The sequence below is a fragment of the Rhipicephalus microplus genome, chromosome 1, assembly GCF_043290135.1.
Source record: "Rhipicephalus microplus isolate Deutch F79 chromosome 1, USDA_Rmic, whole genome shotgun sequence".
Classification (NCBI taxonomy): Eukaryota; Metazoa; Arthropoda; class Arachnida; order Ixodida; family Ixodidae; genus Rhipicephalus; species Rhipicephalus microplus.
Genome location: NC_134700.1, coordinates 261,541,331 through 261,561,643, shown reverse-complemented (window position 1 = coordinate 261,561,643; position 20,313 = coordinate 261,541,331). Strand labels below are relative to the sequence as shown.

Genomic DNA, 20,313 nt, shown 5'->3' with positions numbered 1-20,313 from the left:
AGAAGTCTTTCTTGCGCGTCTGCTTTCGTTTTTCTTCTACATTTTTTTTTTAAGTTTTGCTCGGATCGCAACTATGTGTTGCCAAAGCAGTATAAGAGAGGCTATTTAGAAAGCAAATTACTGATTCTATGGCGTGTAACTTTTGTTGGTTAAGCGTTGCTATTTTAGGGCATGTAACCAGTCTTGCAAGAGATGGAAAGAAGTTCGTCTTTCAGTTCGTCTCCTTTCTAGGTTCATTCCTTTCCTTTATATTTCTGAGTACCGATTCTCAGCCACTCGAGCCAATCTTCAGAGGCGTACCACTTCTCTCGAGTGCTTTTCATGTTTAAGTTCCTACTAAAAAAAAAAAACAAGAAAGAACTGTCGTATCTGCACACTCGTCAAAAAGCTTAGTGAGAGTGATCAGCGTTGTCTTATTCGCACGAGCACCCTTGTCTCGATGGATCATTACCTCCACTTGAGTCGCCGCCGAAAGAATATATCTTGCGGAATAAAAGCGCTTGCCAGCGCACCACGCGACAAGAGAACTTGGTCAAACCGGCGTCTCCCGCTCTTCCCCCGAAGTGTACCTCTCTGTCCCTAAAACGCTTCCTCCTTTCCCTTCCGCTGCTCTCATCGATTCGTCGCCATCTTGAATTCTCCGAGGGCAACCTCGACACCAGGGGCACACGCGACAGGTAGATTATAGCCCCCTACCCTCCTCTGGCGCAGACATCTCCGCGCCTTGCTTTATCGACTTGACTGGCTCATCATCACGCCCAATTTTATTTTACGCCCCCACAGTCATGTCATCGCATTAAGCACTTCTTTCATCTCGCCCCCTTCCCTCACTCCCACGACGCTAGCCTCACTCGCCCGTCTGGAACAGGTCAGCAGACGGCTTGCAGTTGCGCGCTGTTTAATTATTCGCGCTTAATTTATTAAACCATGAATATGCTCTTGGCGCCAACACTTCCTGTCGCGATCTCTGGCTTACTTACTCATTCAAGCGCACCGATGCCCGAAATGCCTACCAGCACATTTAATTGTCCCCACCTGTCTTCTGTAATATCGCGGTTTCACAATTACTCGTTGTCCCTCCTTTCACACAGCTCGTGTTTCCTATGTTTATTTTATTCGTATGCAACAGCGTACTGAAAATGTGTTTCGAATATTGACATCTGCAGTCGCGATGTCGGCCGCCTGTTGCGTCCTGGGTAGGCCCGTTGTTGGGTCTGTCTAACTATGCCTCTCCGTTCGTTTTAATTCACAATGCATAGCGCTGCGACTTTAGCTGCACGTCATCTTCTGCAATGAAAAGCACAAGCGCGCGCTCAATAAGCAAAGAAAAAAAAATAATAAACAGCTGACGCATGTCTCGGGGCGGCGTGCGGCGAAGCGGGGGCTCACGTAAGGCGCTTTGAAGACACCGAAGGCTTAATCGGGTTTTCCATCGGCCAAACCACCTGTCGCGCGGTCTAAGCGGCGGCAGAGTGGGCAAAACCGAAAACAAAAATCGATGTGCTGTGCACATTTACCTTCTCAAGGTGGCGCTACGGTCGTCCCAGCTGTTAGCGACGACGAACCGAACTCTTGACCCCACAGGTCCATCCGCACGCCACTCTGTCTACGAAATCGCGGCGACTAATAGTTCTTTCACCGCTCGGCATTGTGCTCCAATAGACGGTCTCACGGAGAGCGTGGTCGAAGGAATAGTGCTGCTCTCTAAAAGTGGTGCGAACAACGCGCGGAAAATGAGTTTCGGCCCTGGGGCGACGGTGCTGCCCTCTGTGTGGTGCTGCAACAAAGACCGGTCGGGCGCGTCGACTGAGAGCATTCAAAACTGTCGGCGGGTCACTTTTTTTCGCAAGAACTTTCACGGCTCGCGAACGCACCGGTGGATTATGACTAAAATTAACAAAGAAGCTCGCTTGCAACATTGTTATCTGTGTAATTTCCTGGGTGGGCATGTTATATCTCTACAGTAATTCGTTAATTATTGAGCATTATTGTGCGACATGTGATGTTGGTGTAATGTCATTATCCCGACATTACATGTCGCACACCATCACACAGGGCACACCGTCGCACACCGTATAACAGATGATCTCTTCATTCCCTGTTAGGTGCTAATTAATTCTGGCAGTTAAAAGTTAATTACTTTTTCATTCAACTATGATATATCACAGAAGATATAATTATAAACGGGGCATGAAAAACAGGCGACCGAAATATTCACGGATTTTATTATTTCAGTTTTAGAAAGAGCGCAACATTTAAGACGACCGTAAAAACTTTAGTGACCGCAGAAAACCACAGATGGACATGCGCCACAGGAATTGGACAGGCTCCTCTACCGAGTTCCGCAGGTGCGAACAAGCGAAACATCTACTTGACGAAGGGGAGCACGTGAACCACGTGAAAGAAAGAGAAATAAAGACAAAATTGAGAGAGAAAGAGAGAGAGGACGAAAGAAAGAAAGAGAAATACAGAGACGAAAAAGAGATAAAGAAACAGTGAGCAAGACAGAAAGAAAAAGAAAGAAACCGAGAGAATGAAATGGGAAGAAAGATAAATAAACGTGGAAATACAGAAATATACCTACAAACAGAGAGAAAAGGATAGGGGAAAAAAACTGACTCGAGAAAGAGAGAGAACAAACCGAGAGCCAGACAGAAAAAAAAAGCAAAGAGCGAAATAACGAAAGAGAGAGAAATATAGAAAGAGTGAGAAAAAGAGATGGATACAGATATGAATACAATAGCTAGCAACAGGTACAAAAAACCGATACAGAACAGGGAGAAGAAAGAGCCAAATTGGCGACGATTCTGCAGACTAATCTATATTTACTTCTAGGTTGTTCCTATAGGCTTTAGCTAGAAGCTATAGATGATGGTTTCTAGGCTTCTGCTATGTGATAAAAAGGTGCTCTTGCGTTGATTCTCAACGCAGAGAGGTTCCAATTAAAGCCCCACACAGACACGACGCGAATGTCCATCCTCAAGAGACAGGACCTCGCGCTCGAACCAAGCATTCGCTTTTTTCATTGGTCAGCGGGAACATTGTCGTCTCTGGGGATCTTCACATAGCCGTTTGATGACGATAGTTTTTCTTCATTTTTAGCGGACCAGGGGTGAGCAGTGGAACTGGCGCAATTCCTGTGGCATGTTCCTTTTCCTTGTCTCCCTTAAAACGCAGGGTAAAACCTCTCTTCCCTGAAACTTGTGTTCTAACGTCAGAGCAGACTTTAGTCATATATCTTTCTGAATTGTCCGAACAAACGCAAGTCCCCGCGGCAAGGGTCAGAACACCGATGCGATGAGAGGCTACTCTGCGCAGCTCACGACCCTACGGCTCCGGGCAGTGGGATGGGCCCGATGGGGTCGCTGAGACGTCCGACCATCTAAAAGGGCCCGAGGGCCCATCGTCACCCTGCTTACACCTCTTCCCACGCCCCATTTCACATGATCCCTTCGTGAAAGTAAAGTTGTTTACTTAACCTATCCTTACCTTACCTTGCCTGCTTGTCAGTTCGTTTATGATGATGATAGTTTTCACGTATACCGCACGGCGCATACCCGCAGACCGCACAGGGCACGGTTATAGCCGAAATATCGTTGTTAAAGAAACATAAACAAGAAAGGCCACTCAGCTCCGCCTTGCCTTCAAGCTTGGCATCACTAGTGCGAAGCTGCCATAAATTTTTTTTCTTGAGCCGCACAAAACTTTCATGTAACTTACATGAAATTGTAATATGTAGGCTCGGAGCGTCCACTTTAAAAATTAGTAGTTGTAACCTAATTTAAAAATCTGTGCTGGTACACCAGATTGTCTTATTTGTCAACGGCGGCGTTTTAAGCCCATCGGAGGAGCCGTAGCAGTCTTGTGGGTCAGGCACTGCTGATTCGACAATACGGGGAGAAAAGTGCTTTAAATAGTCCCTATTATACTCTTTCGCAAATCTTAATCCCTTCGCAAAGGATCGCCAAGCGTTCATTTAATAAGTTCTTTGTTGTCTCTTGTAACTTGTTGGTTCTTGTTTTAAGCAACTCCTCCCGGAGTTCACTATCATACCTGCGCAGTCTTGCGCAGCTAATAAGCAATGTCCTCTGAACTGCTGCTTCAATTTCCTGTGGCTGCTTAGAAAATAATTTTTCAAAGCTAGACACGCATAAGGCAAAGCGAAATTTCTCTCCCATTACATAAGTTGGAAAGAGTTGATCAGAATGCATACGTTTTGCAAAGTGCACGGTATTTTAATGCCTTCTCGAAACAACGCACTGAATATGGCTTCCTCGTTTTGCCAGTCACAAAAACTACATACATTATTGTACATATAATGCATCATCATAGTATAAACTATAAAATTATTTTTAAAAAACGCATAAGTAGTCAGCTCTAATGTATGGTATAAAAATGCTGGAATTCGTGCCCAAGCGCGCACACTCCGATGTTACGCAGTCAAATGTAGTTTGTTTAACCATCGGATTCAACTGCCCATATTTTAAAGCAAAAGACAACCCATTCATAAATTCTCTAAAGTGCACGGAACGACCCAAACGGCTGGCTACCTGTTGCCGTTGTCGACTGTGATACACATCTACTGTTGGGCATGGCCCTTAATTTGGTAATTATTTCTGAGAAAAACGGCGTACATTGCTAATCCACAGCACTCCTCTGCATGCTGTCTTTCGTCGTGTAAAACGTAGGCGTCGTTAATGCGGTTAAACATTACTAACGTAAGAAGTAGCTATACATTTCCGTTTGGGCTCCCGGAGTTACACTTGCAACAAAGCCACTTTTCTGTTGGCATTCTTATAAACGCGCACAACACTGCAGCGCTGCGGTCACGTGTCACTTGTCCTGCTGCCCTCGTCATCATCGCGGTCGTTGGGCTGGACGGCCGCTTCGACGTCCTTGGCAGGATACTTGTTGAGCAGGTTGACGAGCGAGATGGAAGCCCAGTTGTCGCGGTTGCACCTGGCAGCAGGTCCGATGGGCGACAGTCTCAGCGTGCGCCGCCGGTCGGGCGTTGCAGTACCGTCGGCGACTTTGGCGTAGCGGCAGCGCCGACCGTCGCTCTTGGCTCGCACTCTGTGGCAGGCGTAACAGGACAGTCCCAGTACCAGACTGGACACCGTGGCTGTTATCAGTGCCACCTATGTAGTGACGCATTCAAAAAGAAAAAAAAAGAAACGTGGTTGCGCTAGGACGCCAAAGAATAACGCAGAAAGACTTCTCGAGCGAGATGGTTTAAGTGTGCAGAAGTCATTGTATCGCGAAGGAGCACGGCCGAAGAAAGGACTCCACAAGCGCATGTGGCCTTTTCCTTGGTCTGCCCGTGCTCGTTCGCGCTACGACTTCGGTACTCAGTAGAACAGTTGTACTGAGTAGAGCTAGTATAGTTATATATACTAGGTATAGCGGTACTCAGTAAAACAAAAATTCAGTTTGAAAATTTTCACAGCCCACTCAGTTCACACGCCTTGCTTCCTCGTCCTTGCCTCTGTGCGTGCTTCGCGTGCTGTGTTCTACACGAAAAGTGTAGAAGAGCCAACGTGCAGACAACTTCGGCGATTCGCATATGCTCTCTCGTTTACGGCGTTTTCTGTATGCGTTTACTTGGTCCTCGTACTTGCGGGCGGCACACTGTATATCTAACCGAATTTTTCGAGCAGTAGGCCCATATCGCAACGTACAGGCGCGCCCAATACGGATTGCAACACGCTACCTGTGATCGAAGCGGCGCGCCATCACTGCGTGCTGGCGTCGACGTACGTTATTCCTTCTTTCGACTATGACTACTGGTATTTGCAAAACCGATTTCGCGTTTGCTGGCGTTACAGCCAAAGCTGGGGCAAGGCTCAAGCATGGCCGCTGTGTTGCAACACGTGTTGAGTGCCACTGTACAGGTTGTGTCGTGACAGCGTGCACCTGGGCTATGGTGACCAGGTCGAACCGCGGTGTTCTCGAGCTTGGTGGAGTGCGCCTCTCCAGTGCCGCGGACGAAGGTGCGAGCCCTTCCATTCGGCCCACCAAGGTCTTAGCCGTGTGTGCGCGCAGCAGATGCGGCTGATGGTCGAGCCGGGGAGGACCATCACCATCACCCAGTTGCGGCGGCGTTGGCTCGGTGTTGGACGCCATGAGCGTCGTGAGGGCGGCCAACGTGGTTATCCAACTCCGAGGAGGCACCATGTCTGCGGGCGCCGTCGCAGTGTCAGCCTCCAGGGCATGTCTCTGCCCACCACGCCGACGCTGGCCAGCGACCCATACACTGCCTCCTATGATGATGACCATGATCATCACGATTATGATGGAAGTCCTCCTGCTAATGGCGCTCACCCACTAATGGGGATTAAATAATGGAAATGGTTGGTTGGTTGGTTCTACCCACCAAGGGGGATTGGCCACGGAAGGGGTGGTGCCCATGCTTGGTTGTTTGTTACCTGTCATCGCTGGCACATACCCAGTCTAGGGCATTGGCCAAGAAAGAGCATAGGCACCGCACACTGACCAGAGGGAGCTGCGTTGCTCCGTCTCAGTCTGACATTCGCCGTCAGGAGCATGCAGAAAACAGGCGTGTGCGCGCTATAGGCTCCTTGCAATAACGTCAACACTGGGCGGCGGCATCCATGGTAAAGGAAGAAACTATCACAGAAAGCGTGCGTCCACTGGGCTCCGTTATTGTCCACTCCGCCTTCGTTATGGCAGTGGCGATTGTTTTCGCCACGTACGGGTGGGAAAGTGATCTTTTTTGCCTTCCGCCTCTAAACAAAGACAGGCTAGTTGAGTTTTACCGAGGCAAGTTGACGACAGGGTGCTCCTGGGACCGCAGCTACAACTTCAGCGTAGAATCGCGTGGGACGTACGCCGATGCCATAACGAAGACGGAATACTAGACAAGAACGGATCCCGGTGGACGCTCGCTTTTTGTGGTCGTTTCTTCCTTTATCATGGACGCCGCCGCCCAGTGTTGCCGTTGTTTTTGCAAAGGGTGCAGAAATTAGGTGCCTTTCTCCTTTTCTAACCACTACTACGATATATCCCGGGCACAATCGACCGACAGATGCAAGGCGCGAGACGCACGCGTCGCGTTCCTTACCGACGAAGTCTCAAGGTTGCTTTTTTATCCGCTAGGCTCTGTATTCTGGCGCTGCAGTCAGACTGGGAAACTCGATTGAACAGTGCCTATATGTGAAAACTACACAATGATTGTCAGCATGTTTGTCTCCCTATATAAATGGCACGTACCCACTTTGGGGGATGCAACATTGAGACTGTTAAATGTTATTTTAGGTAAGCTATGAAATTAAAAACCAAAAATAAAGAAATTAAATGGCAATAATACGTAAATTATTCAATTTAATTAAACAAGTAATATGCTTTTGAGCTTGTATTCCAGACTGCCGTAATAACATGATGGGGACAATTTTGAAAACTTAGTTTTTAGCTTAATGAAACGACGCATAATTTTAAATACCAGATTAAAATGGTACTCGTTGAGTAGTTATAACGGAATTACACATGTCATCAAAGGCATACCTGTGGCAGTAACCCAAACCTGAGGCACCGAAGCTTATAACATTTTCCTCCGATAAGGTCAAGCCTTTTTTTTGCAAAAGGATTAATTAGAAGTTGAGTTTAATACGAGAGTATCTTGAACACGACTAAAAGTAATGAGCAATATTTTCCAGTTCTCCGCAGAATTGGCAGAGGGGTGATGTTGTCAGACCAGCCCTGTACCAATGAAAGTTTAATGCGGGGACACGACATCGAAATCTGGTGATCGTCACTTCTGATTGTCGAGAATGGCTCCACTGCCATTTTCCATGGATATTTTAGCTGATTATATTCCGTCCACGTGGTCATTGCTTCCATCCTATCTGTGTGAATAGCTAACCTTCTAAACCTGATTGCGGTGAAGTATTCTACCACCGGGAGAACCTGAACTATTGGGAGATGTAGCCATGAACGGGCTGAAGTGTCGGCCATTTCATTTAATGTTAACCCACAGTGACCTGGGACCCATACTAGTTTCAGGTACTTCAGCTGGGACGGGACCAAAGATCGTAACATGTTGTTTCTTTGCTTCGTCTTCTTCTGTGACTGTCACCAACTGCGAAACTATACCGAAAGAGCGATTGAAGGACAGCTAATCACCAGTGTCACAAGGACCCGAAATAATGAGGCCGAGTTTCATCAAGAGAAATATAGTGTCCTTTTGAGATCTCAGGAGATGCGACCATGGGCGTCAGCAGGGGGTGAAAAAGAGGCCCTTTCCCTCAAGCCACAACAGCACTTGCCCTCATCCAAGCTAGACCAGTGCACTCCTTCTCTCTAAGCCGCGATGCAAAACAAAGGTTTGAACCCCCCCCCCCCCCCCAAGAGAAAATCCTGCCAATGACCATGGATGCTGCAGGCCAGCCATACAGGTCGTATACATAGTATACTACGAATGGCAGTACCAGTCACATGCCGCTATCAACCTGTCTGTCAATGTTGAAACGCATACATGTTTTTACTGCTCTTACTCTAAACTTCCCCGTGAATATCAAGTCTACATTGGTTAGTTAAATTTTGAGTATAATTGCTTGAGCCACTGACATAAGTTTTTTTTTGTTGTAATTAGAAAATTACCGTGTCATGAACTGGCATGCGCTCAATTTCCACCAAGGCACTCGGTACACATGATTAACAAGAGAGGCTGAAAAGTGTGGCTCATAATCAGTGTTTGCCCACCATATGTTTCGTTAATTTTTAGTGGAGCACCAGAATGAGTAGTCCGATTTCTGTGGCACATACATACGTGCTGTAGGAAAGAGCAAGCATTGTCATGTGTTGGCCCTCTCCAGTCTTTTTGTCCTTCACACATTGCTGAGACAAAGGAATTCAGCAAGCCCCACTACTGAGTACAAACATTTATGGAAGCCATATATGGGCTGCTGGTGGGAAAAGTCACAATAAAGTAAATGGTGTGGGAGGTGGTAAAGCATGGTGAATCCTTGCAGTATAGTACAGGAAGGAGGTGGGAAAGTGACCGTAGGAATGAGTGGTGTCAGTGTAAATAGGAAGGAAAAGAGAAAGCTAGGGTGATGCATAGCCTAACCCTTTATAGTATGGTCAAGCAAATAGATGGGAAAGGCAAGTGAAGGTGAGTAGTAAGGAAAGGGTAAAGTATAGCACAGTCTTGTATGTTATACTGAAGTAAGACCGAAATAGTTGTACAATATAGTACAACAAGGGGCGAGAAAGAGAGAAACTCCACCAGCTCCACCAGTGTTCACACAACCCGTGCGTAGCTGCCCTAATTTCTTTTTTTTTTTCAAGTGATAGGATCCAACACCAACATAAATATGATCTCAAGGATGTTTGTGATCATCATTTTAATAATGTGAATAATTTAACTTTCATTTTATTCCGCATTTAAATTACTTATTTACAACTAGGGAGATGGACTTCATAAGTTTTTTGCACGACAAACATTGCACGGCACTGTGCACACTAACTTTAGGGTGCGCGGGGGGGGGGGGGGGGGAGGCAGGAGTAGTTTGAAGACATTCCTATATACACAAGGAATGTGCACAAGAGTGAACACAGAATCAGCCAATACCTGTTCGGTCCACTTGCTACATGCACGACAGAATCGGGAGAGAGGGAGCAGGCTAATTTTGGCTGCTTTTGAAAGTAAACGATATATTATTTTGTTCACATGTTATTTATTATGATATTATTTTGCTCACAGCACATCTTGTGCATTAAAAAAGTGTTGCATCGCCCCTTCAACTAAAAAACAGTTAGAGTGTGCCTTTCTTTGTATATACCTACTCTCCTTATACTTCTGTTCAAAACTGGGTCAATTCTGAAGACCGTAATCGAAGATCGTGGGTCACTCCTTACACCTGCACAGAATAGTACATACCTTTATAATAGAGGTTTTATACTAGGCTACTACTTGAATGCAGTGGTCATGTGTAAATGATGGGTCTTCTCCCTTATCTCTTGCCTTATGGCATGTGGGTTTGACGAAGAAATTGTTGGTGTCTACTCGTACGCCACGTCAGCAGCTAAATGTGAATGGAGGGAGGCGCAGCACGATAAGTCGTCGTCCTGATTTAATCATTGGTCAGGCATGTATGAATTGTTCGTAAATGAACACAGCTGGTAACTGGCGCTGCCGAATGTTTGTAGCCCAAGGGGAAATGAAAGAGCACCCATTCCTATATCATTCGTCTGATGCCTGTCCTTCTCACTGACGGGTGTAAGCACTGTGAAAATAGAGTGTACAACATGTACAAGGAGCTTGCAGAAGATGGGTAGGTGTTTATGAATCAGTAAAACGAAACGGATTTGTCAACAAATGTTTATTTACACTAAATATAAATGTTTGGAAACCTATAATAAACATTTCCTATAAGCAACAATCAAACTTTATAGGCTTTTTTAGCAACGAAGATAGCTCACTTTCCAGGAGTTCACGAAGAGATACACCATCGTGTTTGTACACCCATGTGTCTCCCACGTAGTCGTACCTCTTTGGACCACTGAAAGGGCAATGCATATGTCTTTGACACATTATCTTTTTACTGGCTATCTGTGAACAATGGTACATATTTTCGTAACCATTAAAGAAGCAGATATTGAAAAAATTATTACCTGACAGGTGATGAAAGCCATATCTGTCTGTTCGGAGTCTGCTTGTTGATTACATAGGTACCATATTTTCGCCCAAGGTGTATAGTCAAAACACCATCCTGGGTAGGGGAAAAGTACGATGAAATGTTCAAGCATAAGATATGCATTTACCTAGCCTCACTTACACTCAATGCAAAGTCCGCTTCAGGAACATCACTGAGGTCTTCAATGATTTCATCAAATCTCTCAGCTAAAGATTCCAACGTATCTTTTGTAATGGCCTCATATTCGGCTTCGGTCATGGAAGGCCTGAAAACATTGCAGAGGACAGAACGTTAGGCCTAAGCTACATCAAACTGATCTAGGTAACTGTGTTACATACGAGACAGCTTCATACTCATCAAGTACTCCTTGTGAAGAGAATGCTCGGCACAGGGTCAGGCTTTTTTCGCTTCTGTTATGAACGAATCCCGTCAGTGCCTGAAAAACAAGGGACGAGAAATCATTGGCCTGCAACAAGTAGAGAGCACTATCAATTAGCAGCCACGGTCCTTATTCCTGAAAACAATTGAGCTCCGTTTACCTGCGCTTCGATTCGTAATGCAACTTCAACAAAGTTCGAAAATCAGCGGAGCACGAAAATCACATTACAGAGGCAAGGCGCGCGATGGTAGGGTAATTGTATTTGACACACCGACTACTGCCACAATGAAAAACTGACTAAAGCACCGATTGGAACGACGCGATGGTTCGCTGTCTGCGAAGTTATGCTTCTGAGCACAAGGCCGCCGGCTCGATTCCCGGATGTAAGGGTCGCATATCAAGTGATGCGAGGGTGAAAACACAGTGCAATTATTTGGGAAGCGGGGGGGGGGGGGGGTCATCCATGGAAGGACTTTATATCGTGGGAACACAGCAAACCCCCTAACAAACTCACTAGCGTTTCTTAGTTCTCAAGTTCCATTAATGAATTGATCGCTTCAAAGAAGGTAAGGTGCGGAATACAGCTGTGAGCCCTTCGCCCACCCTTATTTCGCATGTGCGCTGCCCAGTCACAAAATAACAAGATTGCGACATTTTTAAACATTCACACAACACGCGTGAAATACAGTGTAGAACAAACGGTTTCACAGGCACGGTCGCTATTTGACATCACGGCTTTGGTGAGCACTGGTCAACTAACACTTTTCTTGACAGCTGCGAAAGCCCTTAGATGCATCGACGAAGTCGCTTTCACACGACACTGTGCCGTTGTCAGAATTTTGACACGACACTGCAGCAGCGATGTCCAGCGTTTCCTCACGAAAATTCGCCGTAGCGCGTCCATGCTCCTCAGAAACGCTCGCACCCTCAAGAAACGTTTTCGGTGTTGACTTGGGAACGCATTGAATGCGTTCTAATAATGTCACTTCAACAACAATATCAGCGTGATTTCGTCATCATCTATGTTATAATGTTTTTTAAACAAATGAAGCGGCTCAAAACACTAGCGCCATCTCTAGGCGCGCAAAATGGTTAAAAGTCAGTGTACGTAGTAGTAAATTATAAATTTAGGGCATCTAGTATTACGAGCGTATTTTACTCGTTTGTGTTGTAGTTTTTTATTAGACACTGTGTAATAAATAACGCCAATTGTGCGATTTATTTTTAAGTGATTCGCGGTCAGTCGGCAGTTGCTCAGTGCCAGCAGTTTCACATGTGGGAGGAGGGTCCGCGCTGTAATGTCGGTGGGGTGGGCGCACGGGAACTTTGCTGCGCTACCGTCCGTTGTCCTAGTCGAAATTTACGAATATCTCTCGTTCAGGGACAAATTGAAGGCTTCCTCTACGTGTCGAGCTTGGCGGGACTGCCTTTTCCACCCGAGATTCTGGACGACGCTTACGATCCGCCTTAGCCGCAAGCGAAACGCCTGGCGTCAAGCTGAGTTTCTGGCCAAGAAATGCGGCCGCTTTGTGCGTCATTTCACCCTGGAGTTCGACTGCACGAGCCCGCAGATAGTGCAGCAGTGCATCGCGGTCCTCGCTTTGCTCGGAGAAAACCGTCAACTAACGTCGCTATGCCTCCGTCCGACTGCCTGCGTTGTTGCCTGGCCGCATCGCCTCTACGATGCCTCCAAATGTTCAGGCAATGAAAGCGAAACCATCGCCGTCTACGACAGGTAAGCGAACAATGCGCTGCGGTGTCGATCTCCGCTATCGCTTGGTTTCGAGCCTTTATTAGAGCGCCAAGTCGCAACCAAAAATAGTACGCTTTCATTGCTGTTTACACAGCACTGTGCTCGGTATGTCGCTTGCAATCTACGGCCTGTCACGTGACGTTTGTCGTTTGTACTCTACTGGCACTTCGTAATTTCACCAATTTGCGCAAATAAGCCCGTAAACACTCTCAAAAAGCTTTAACTGTTTGGACATGACCGTAAAAAGGTTTAATTGAAGGTTGCCGTGGCAATTCGTACGCCTTATGGTAATAAGGGCAATTCAGGGCTCGTTTTGTGTATGCGTCTAATTCGCTGTTTTAAGCGTTCGACCCTGAACGAACTCGCCCTAACTAAAGTTTTGATTGACCTGCAAAGTATAGTACTGTCCAGTGGTAAATATTGCATGCACCATAATGCTTGCGTCGTCTCGTCAATCGTGCGTCTAGGTTGTGCGGCCGTTTCAGAATAGATGTTGGTCAGCACTGACCACAAGTTCGGCTTGCAACGAAACAAAATGACACGTATTACGCCGCTCGAGTTCAATCGCTTCGCGCTTACAGCGTCGCATCTCGTTATATTGTTAAAATTGCAGCCACGCTTTTCTTAAATTCACTTCAAGTAATCAAACGCGGTCTGGTTATTCCGGCGCAGGTTCCTCGAAGTAATCGGGCAAGTCATCTGTACGTCCTGTCACTTGGAGTACTTCTCTCTTGGCTGCCTAGAGGACCTATTCCACCATTCGGACAGCTTCCTGACGCTACTTAGCTTGCACCAGCGGCGTTCCCTTTCGCAACTACACCTCGCAAGCGTGAAAGAAGACCCCGACCACTACCCCATCCCCGAAATCCACTTCTGGCAACTACAGCATTTCGAATGCCTGTCAACTCTTAGCATCGACTACGATTACGTATGCGACCAGTTGCTTCTGCTTCTGAGCGAACGAAGCGTGCTGTTGAAATTGGTGCTGCACGTTCACGGTCTAGATGACCAGCAGACGGTTTGCGAAGGCTCATGGCTTGAATTGAGCAGGCGGTGCCCTAAGCTTCGCGTCACTATCGCCCTTCTGCACACCTGCGAGCCATGGAGTGCTATCAAGGGCCTTCTCAATGCTGCCATACCGCTGGCAAAGTTTCAGTCGTACTTCAGCGATGGATTCCGAAGTGATGTCCTCGATTTGCTCTCTGCACAGTACGCTGAAACGTTGGAAGCAGTCACTGTTGTAAGTGCTCTCTCAGGTATTGAAGGTATTCCTCAACGAACCTTCGCCGTGCGAGCTGAAAGTCCAGTGGTCATGCTAGCGTGGCGTTGCCATCGACTGAGAAGCCTTAAATTGGTTGGTGAGTTGTAGATCTCAGACTTCTGCTATGTCAAACATTGTTCTGTTATTCGTACTTGCAGATTATGGGAGAAACCTAAAGCAGAAGGTGTTAGTAGGAGCAACCCTAAGTTTATATGTGACTGTTTTTGCATGTTTCCTTACATGTCACCTTGTTGAAAGTGTGTTTGACCAACTGAAATTTTAATACATGGAGTTTATTTTCTGTTTTGCCTTACAAATGCATGAAAAAATTTACTTGGCATGTTCCAACCATTGTCTCTTTATGTGTTGGTGACTAATTTTGTTCAAAGCAAAAGCAGTGTTCATGTCTTATATAAACTAACAAAGGCAACAGACAAGTAAGCTGAGGAAAACATAGGAGACATTATTTGTAGTTTCTGAACTGTGGTGTGATGATTTTCACTTATATTAAAAGGAATTGAAGTGGACAAAAACTCTACCTCTCTGTCGGTACGATGCAAACCTGCAACCTTCGAATTATGTGTCCAATGCTCTAACATTCGAGGTATGACAGAGGGCGCTCTCTCATCCACTTTTTGTCGGGTATTTGTGTGTTCCATACCTGGGAGGATTAGCCAGTGCCACTCATAGCCCAGGCGGCAAGTTTAGAACACTGTTTTTTGCCTGAGGGTGTTACGGGACACACGATCTTCCCTTGAGATGTGGGCTGACCAATAAACTTTTGCTTGCTATCTAAGTTTGTGGGTTCAGATCCCAGTGACGGAAAGGGTGATTTTTCATCCACTTTCTTTTTCTCATCCTATATGACAATCGGTGTTTAAGGTTACGTTCTTTGATGGGATGACCACACTGCTTGTCTGCATGAACATTTTCCTCTACACAACCTTGTACAATTAAATGCCTATGTATGAAAGGGATACTGAAGAGCAACATGATTTCTGGCATATTAGTGTAGTGCAGTTTCGCAATCCCAAAAACACCATTCTTACGGCGACACGCTGCTTGGTAAGGGAGACAACACATGAAAAAAAGTATGCTAATGGAGACGCCACCTTAAGATTCCCACGCCAAACACCGTGACGTCTTCAATTCTGAAGGCATTTACTGGGTCCTACATAGCTTCTAATTGAGTGCCATAGACTGCATACGAAGATTCAGAAAATTTAATCGAGGCAATGCTACAAAAATATGAGAAATACATTTTCAAATTTTTTAATGTTATGCGTGGAGATTATGGTGCAAAAATTTTAAAATGAAACTTCAGCTTTTCTCCACTAGTTATGAACTAATGACAGTAAAACTTGTGGCATTAGAGTGCAGTTTACCCATATATACCAACTCATAGTTCCTCTTTAGTGTCCCTATAAGGCTGCGATTCTAGGCATAAGCATGGCGGCACTAAGCAGCATACTAAGTACAGTATGCGTCAATCTTTTCATTGCTTAATAAAAAGGCTTCTCGCAAGATGATATGACACGGTATATTTGCGACATTATGTGGAAATTGAATATCACGATTCCTGCTCCACATTTTCTAGGCAGTTGTCTGTCTTCAACCATTTTAGAGATATGATATGAAATGGGGGGAACTTATTTCATGTTAAACTCTGAGGTACCTCTTCCTTGCATGGAAAGACATAACAAGCACTGGTGCTGTGTCTGCTGCCACAAGAAAGGTTGGTGAATGATAACAAAGAAAGCTTTGCATATTCACTTGACATACCAATGTAATCACAAGCAAGTATGCACACTAGCATTTCATTTTAATGTCTCCTGGCACTGAAGAGCTGTTCGACGATCGCTGATTTCGAGTGCCTGAGGGTGCATCATAACATGCTAGGTTGAAAACTCTAGTGATGGTGCTGCCACTTCTAAATGGCAGCCAATCTGTGTGCATATGCAAAAGGGGGCCTAAATTCTAGCTACTGGTGCATGTATTGCATAGATAAAATGATCATGAGTTGGTGGCCATCCTAAAATTGAAGGGACACTAAAAAGCAATAAGATTTTTTCATACTTGTAAACTACTCTTTCACGATACTTAAAACACCATGCTTGTAGTGAGAAGATGCTCAGCAAGCGAGAAAATGCACTAAAAGAAAACGTGGGTAGCGACACCAGCTTGGACGTTTATGCACCATTCGCCGTGAGGTTGCATAGTTTGACAGTGCCTTCTAGCGCCTACGAAGTTCTTTATCACCAAAAATGAAGTGTATTCTTTTCTGAGGGTGCCATAGGCTTAACAAGTTTGAAGAAATTTTGTAGAGCCAGTGGTGCCAAAAAATACGATAAATGCACTTTAAAATTTGTGACATCACGTGCGACTACTTTGGCGTGAAATTTAAAAATGAAAATTTAAACTTGGTGTTTTCTTTTATTAATAAACCTATCATGGCCAAATTAATGACATTAGAGCTTTGACAGTACAATTTATCAACCTAAACAGCTTCATTATTTCTCTTTAGTGTTCTTTGTTCTTTTGTAACATTGTTAAAAAATCTGTTGTTCAAACAATGGCAGTAGTCCCACATAAATTAGCTTTTTTCTTTTTTCGGTTTATATCCCACTTGATTGCTCTGGTTGACTGCTTTGCTGCATGATATGTTATTGATTTCATGTAGTGAGGCTGTAATTGTCATGTTTTGTGCGCAGGCCATGAAATAGCGGACTTTGACCTCATTGCCGTGGCACGGTTGCGGGGGCCACAGCTGAAGGAATTGGTCATTCCAGCTGACTGCGTGTCGGGCAGCAGCATTGGTGGGCCGTACTACAGCGAGCTTCGCCTCGCTGACGTCGAACACCTGGAAACAGAAGTCTCCCTGAGCTTACAGAGGACGTGGACATTGACCAATCGCCAGTCCCCTGCCCAGAATGAAATGGGAGAAATTCGGAGCTACATGCGCTCTATACAAGAGCTTCAGAGTTATACAAGCTTGTAGCATTGTCTACGTTGCAGCCACTTGCTTCTTGAAGGCGTTGCCCGAGAGTCATCTGCCATTTGCTCATTCCATGCCAGCCTGTTACCCCGAGGCACCGTGTTCATCCTAACTGGTATATGGCCAGCTTATGGCCTCTAAACGGGTGTAAAGTTGGCAAGTGGCTGCACCCAGATGTGCAACCGTTGTTGAAGTACCTGTACAACTTTTATTCCACTGGGGAGAATCGCGGTTGCTTTTGTACACAAGAGTTCCCCTTGATTGACGATAGCGTATTGTTGAACAGCAAAGCATATAACACTCATCACCCTGTTGACGCACAGCCCGCTAAAAGGGCTGTCTGTTACTGTAAACATCTCTCATTTTTGAACCAGTTGTTTTGTGCTGCGCTGCAGCTGACATCCAGTGCGTGGACCGCAGGCAGTAAAGTCTTTTTATTGGGCCACCTGTGATGCAAATGTGATATTCCTGCTGGCTTTTTACAAGCCGGCAGTGTGGTCTCAAGGTTTTTCAAGTGTGCCAAGTTAGAACAACGCCACTGACACATGCTTACCAACTGAACACCACACACACAGGACATGCCTATCACACCACGAAGTGCAGTGCGCAAATTCCAAGTGGCCGTGTTGCATGACGGGCTACACGGCTGCTATACTGCCCTGTCAACCGGCTCTCAAATTCCAGAGACTAGCTCTTGTTTAACACCACTTCTTAAGGTTCCATCCAAGACCAAACAATACATCTAGACTAAGCAGATTTCACATTTGGCCACACGTGCCCCTCTTATCGGTGCCATCTTTGTGATCTGCTTTCAGAAGTCAGTCTTTTCCAAACCGTGGCCAATGTCTTCAGAGATCTATATTGTATCTGTGCCTCTATAATACTATCCAATGCACAGTGCCCATGAGCATTTGTTAACTTGGCAAGAGGTTTAATATATTTTGACAGCCAATTTTCTTTTAGATGTGTAACTTTGAGCACATTGTTATTTGCATTGCGTTTCTGTCTTTTGAAACTTTGATGTGTGCACATTTTTTTTTACTGTTCTTTGTGCACTTTTTGTTTTGTGAACAGGGCACATGTTGTGCCATAGTCAACATCAGTGCTATATGTGAATCTGTTGTTTTCCAGCAAATGTCTTGTTTTTCAAGTTCTTAAAGGTGCTCAGGACGTGGAAATGTCCTTTGAAAGTTATGTATTGTAGCCCACAAATAAAGACATTTTAAGTATGTTATCACCTGGTATACATTCTTCAATATGTTCCCTCTGGATATTTCAACTGAGCGTCGTGCAGCGTGATTTTTGCACTGATAAATTCCTCGTTATATTTCGCATGAATGTAGCATAAGTAACACCCCATCTGCGAAGCATCAAGATGTGGGTTTGGCTCCTGGCCATGGCAGCTGCATTTTGATATGTGAAAAATGCAAAAGCACTCATGTATGCAGACTTAGGCACACATGAAAAAACTCCAGGCAGTCAAAATTGATCTGATTTTGCCATGGCACCAAGGCCATCACTTGGGGAGAGTTGAGGGGGCTCTGACAGCCCCGAAGTTTCTTCATGCTTTAACTTTTCGGGTAACGCTAATGTACACAATTTCAAATCGACTACGAGTGCCTAAAGTTAGCTGTTCTTCACATAAACACCCCCGGAAAAAAATCCTAGGTACAGTCCTGCTCGTAACATAATTCTTGCACATGAAACACCATAAATATTTTTCAGCAACCCCCGTGGTATATTGTGCAGTAATGGGAATGCCATGGCCAAACCGAATGTTGCAGTAAATTAATGAAATCAGTCTGGTAAACCAAATTTTGAAAGAGCTTTACCATATGCCCACACAAGAATAGTGTTGTTCTCGTGGAGTATGGCAAAAGCCTGTTCAGATTTATGTTTATGCTGTGGCTCTATGACCATAGCATCACCTTGCTCAGAATAAGGCCATGTCTTCCAGTAACAGCATTACAGAGCTCCTTGAAGCTACTACAGAACTCTTCGAATAGGCAGTCCTTGTAGTTCTGAAGTGGCTGTGAGCCACTCTGGGGTGGATCATCTCTTGTCAGCAGGCTAAAGGACACCTTGAGAAGACCTTGTGTATTATAGTCCAGACAGCATGTTGGCCTACTTAATTCTGCCAAAAAAAGTAGTTATATTTGTCTCGTGTTGTCCAAAGACTTCGTGTAAGTTTCCTCCTCGTGACCACAGTCTTAATTTGCGTGGTCCGATCTGTTGAATTTACAATGAAATCAAGGCTGTCTATAATGTCTGTGGCTAATTTGCACGCATAGCTTGAAAACTTTGGTTTGTTAAAAACACTTACGTGAGGTGCTGCCCATTATTTTGGTTTGAAAAGGCTGCGAACGGAATATTCATTTAGAGTGTGCAAGAAGCGTCGTGTAATATATTCCTCGAGGAATATATTGCGCAGAAGGAATATCTCGCAGGCACTGCGCACTGTGATCGTGTGCAGTGCCTGCGAGATAGGACATCAAAAATCGGGCGATGCGGGCTGTGTGCTCGTTTTTTTAAGGGGGGATAAGGGTCTTAAAAAACACAAAATTGTAAAAAGTGTCGACTTTCAAAAATTGCAATTTGAGGTATTTATAGTCGAAAGTGTGTTTTGAAAAAATTTGATATTACGGGAAAATGCCATTTCTTTTTGTTAAAAGCTTAATATATGAAATTACAGATGTTTTTAAAACTGAAAACATAATTTTCTTGGCATTGTCATTTTTGTGAAGTAAATGTGCCTTATGGAAGTTTTCAGCAAGTTTCTGTGAAGATATCTAAACAAACTTGGTACCATTAGTTTACGCACCACTTGAACTACAGGCTAAAGCATTTATTTTTCTCTCAACTTTGATATAATTGTAATTATATGACAAATACCAGCTGATTACTGGAAGCTCATTTTTACCTTCCAAGTTTGAAAATTATTTCTAGTGAAATAAATGTCCGTTTTGACTTCTATACTTTGCTTTAGCCTGTGGGGAGAACCTTTTATCAGAAACATGTAGTTTTGAAAACTAACGTTTCTTTTATTGTGGCTTACCATAACGACTCATAAGAAATTACCAAATTATAATGTGGAAATTTGTCATTACTTTTTTTTCTAAATGAGACACTCGAAATTTGTATGGAGATTTGAAATCTCCATTCAATGGTACACATGCATGGTAATTTTTATGACAGTAGGTTAATAATTAAAGAAAAATTAAGACCATCGCCTTTCCTTAAGGAAATTAGCACAAGAACCGAGATACCTGT

At 44.8% G+C, this 20,313-nt stretch overlaps 3 protein-coding genes across 5 annotated transcripts; 1 reads left to right on the top strand and 2 right to left on the bottom strand.

Moving 5' to 3' along the window:
• Positions 1-4,583: 4,583 nt before the first annotated feature.
• On the bottom strand, positions 4,584-6,410 carry LOC142769623 (uncharacterized). Its single transcript, XM_075872653.1, has 2 exons — positions 5,914-6,410; positions 4,584-5,138 (listed from the first exon to the last, which is right to left on the bottom strand). Exons 1-2 carry the CDS (start codon positions 6,280-6,282, stop codon positions 4,827-4,829), a joined length of 681 nt encoding a protein of 226 aa, XP_075728768.1. The 5' UTR covers positions 6,283-6,410; the 3' UTR covers positions 4,584-4,826.
• A 3,915-nt stretch (positions 6,411-10,325) lies between these two features.
• fh (frataxin) lies at positions 10,326-12,083 on the bottom strand. 3 transcript variants are annotated; one of them, XM_075894099.1, is made up of 6 exons: positions 11,889-12,083; positions 11,795-11,858; positions 10,994-11,091; positions 10,797-10,920; positions 10,633-10,730; positions 10,326-10,520 (listed from the first exon to the last, which is right to left on the bottom strand). In XM_075894099.1, the coding sequence occupies exons 1-6, from the start codon at positions 11,936-11,938 to the stop codon at positions 10,388-10,390; spliced, it is 567 nt and encodes a 188-aa protein (XP_075750214.1). In that variant the 5' UTR covers positions 11,939-12,083; the 3' UTR covers positions 10,326-10,387. The 3 variants fall into 3 exon arrangements, with proteins under 3 accessions (XP_075750214.1, XP_037291207.2, XP_037291214.2); XM_037435310.2 differs by having other exon boundaries at positions 11,795-12,083; XM_037435317.2 differs by having other exon boundaries at positions 11,009-11,091; positions 11,795-12,083.
• A 202-nt stretch (positions 12,084-12,285) lies between these two features.
• On the top strand, positions 12,286-17,576 carry LOC119186998 (F-box only protein 33). The gene is made up of 3 exons (XM_037435304.2): positions 12,286-12,769; positions 13,460-14,145; positions 16,760-17,576. Exons 1-3 carry the CDS (start codon positions 12,333-12,335, stop codon positions 17,044-17,046), a joined length of 1,410 nt encoding a protein of 469 aa, XP_037291201.2. The 5' UTR covers positions 12,286-12,332; the 3' UTR covers positions 17,047-17,576.
• Positions 17,577-20,313: the final 2,737 nt, after the last annotated feature.

Excerpts from the sequence above, each read along its gene's own strand:
- LOC119186998 (XM_037435304.2), top strand. The coding sequence starts at position 12,333 with ATGTCGGTGGGGTGGGCGCACGGGAACTTTGCTGCGCTACCGTCCGTT. Across the intron at positions 12,770-13,459 it reads ACCATCGCCGTCTACGACAG|GTTCCTCGAAGTAATCGGGC; the intron begins GTAAGCGAACAA and ends ATTCCGGCGCAG. Across the intron at positions 14,146-16,759 it reads GAGAAGCCTTAAATTGGTTG|GCCATGAAATAGCGGACTTT; the intron begins GTGAGTTGTAGA and ends TTTTGTGCGCAG.
- LOC142769623 (XM_075872653.1), bottom strand. The coding sequence starts at position 6,282 with ATGATCATGGTCATCATCATAGGAGGCAGTGTATGGGTCGCTGGCCAG. Across the intron at positions 5,139-5,913 it reads ACCTGGTCACCATAGCCCAG|GTGGCACTGATAACAGCCAC; the intron begins GTGCACGCTGTC and ends GTCACTACATAG.
- fh (XM_037435310.2), bottom strand. The coding sequence starts at position 11,938 with ATGGACGCGCTACGGCGAATTTTCGTGAGGAAACGCTGGACATCGCTG. Across the intron at positions 11,092-11,794 it reads TCGCAGCTGTCAAGAAAAGT|GCACTGACGGGATTCGTTCA; the intron begins GTTAGTTGACCA and ends CTTGTTTTTCAG. Across the intron at positions 10,521-10,632 it reads TGGCTTTCATCACCTGTCAG|TGGTCCAAAGAGGTACGACT; the intron begins GTAATAATTTTT and ends TTGCCCTTTCAG.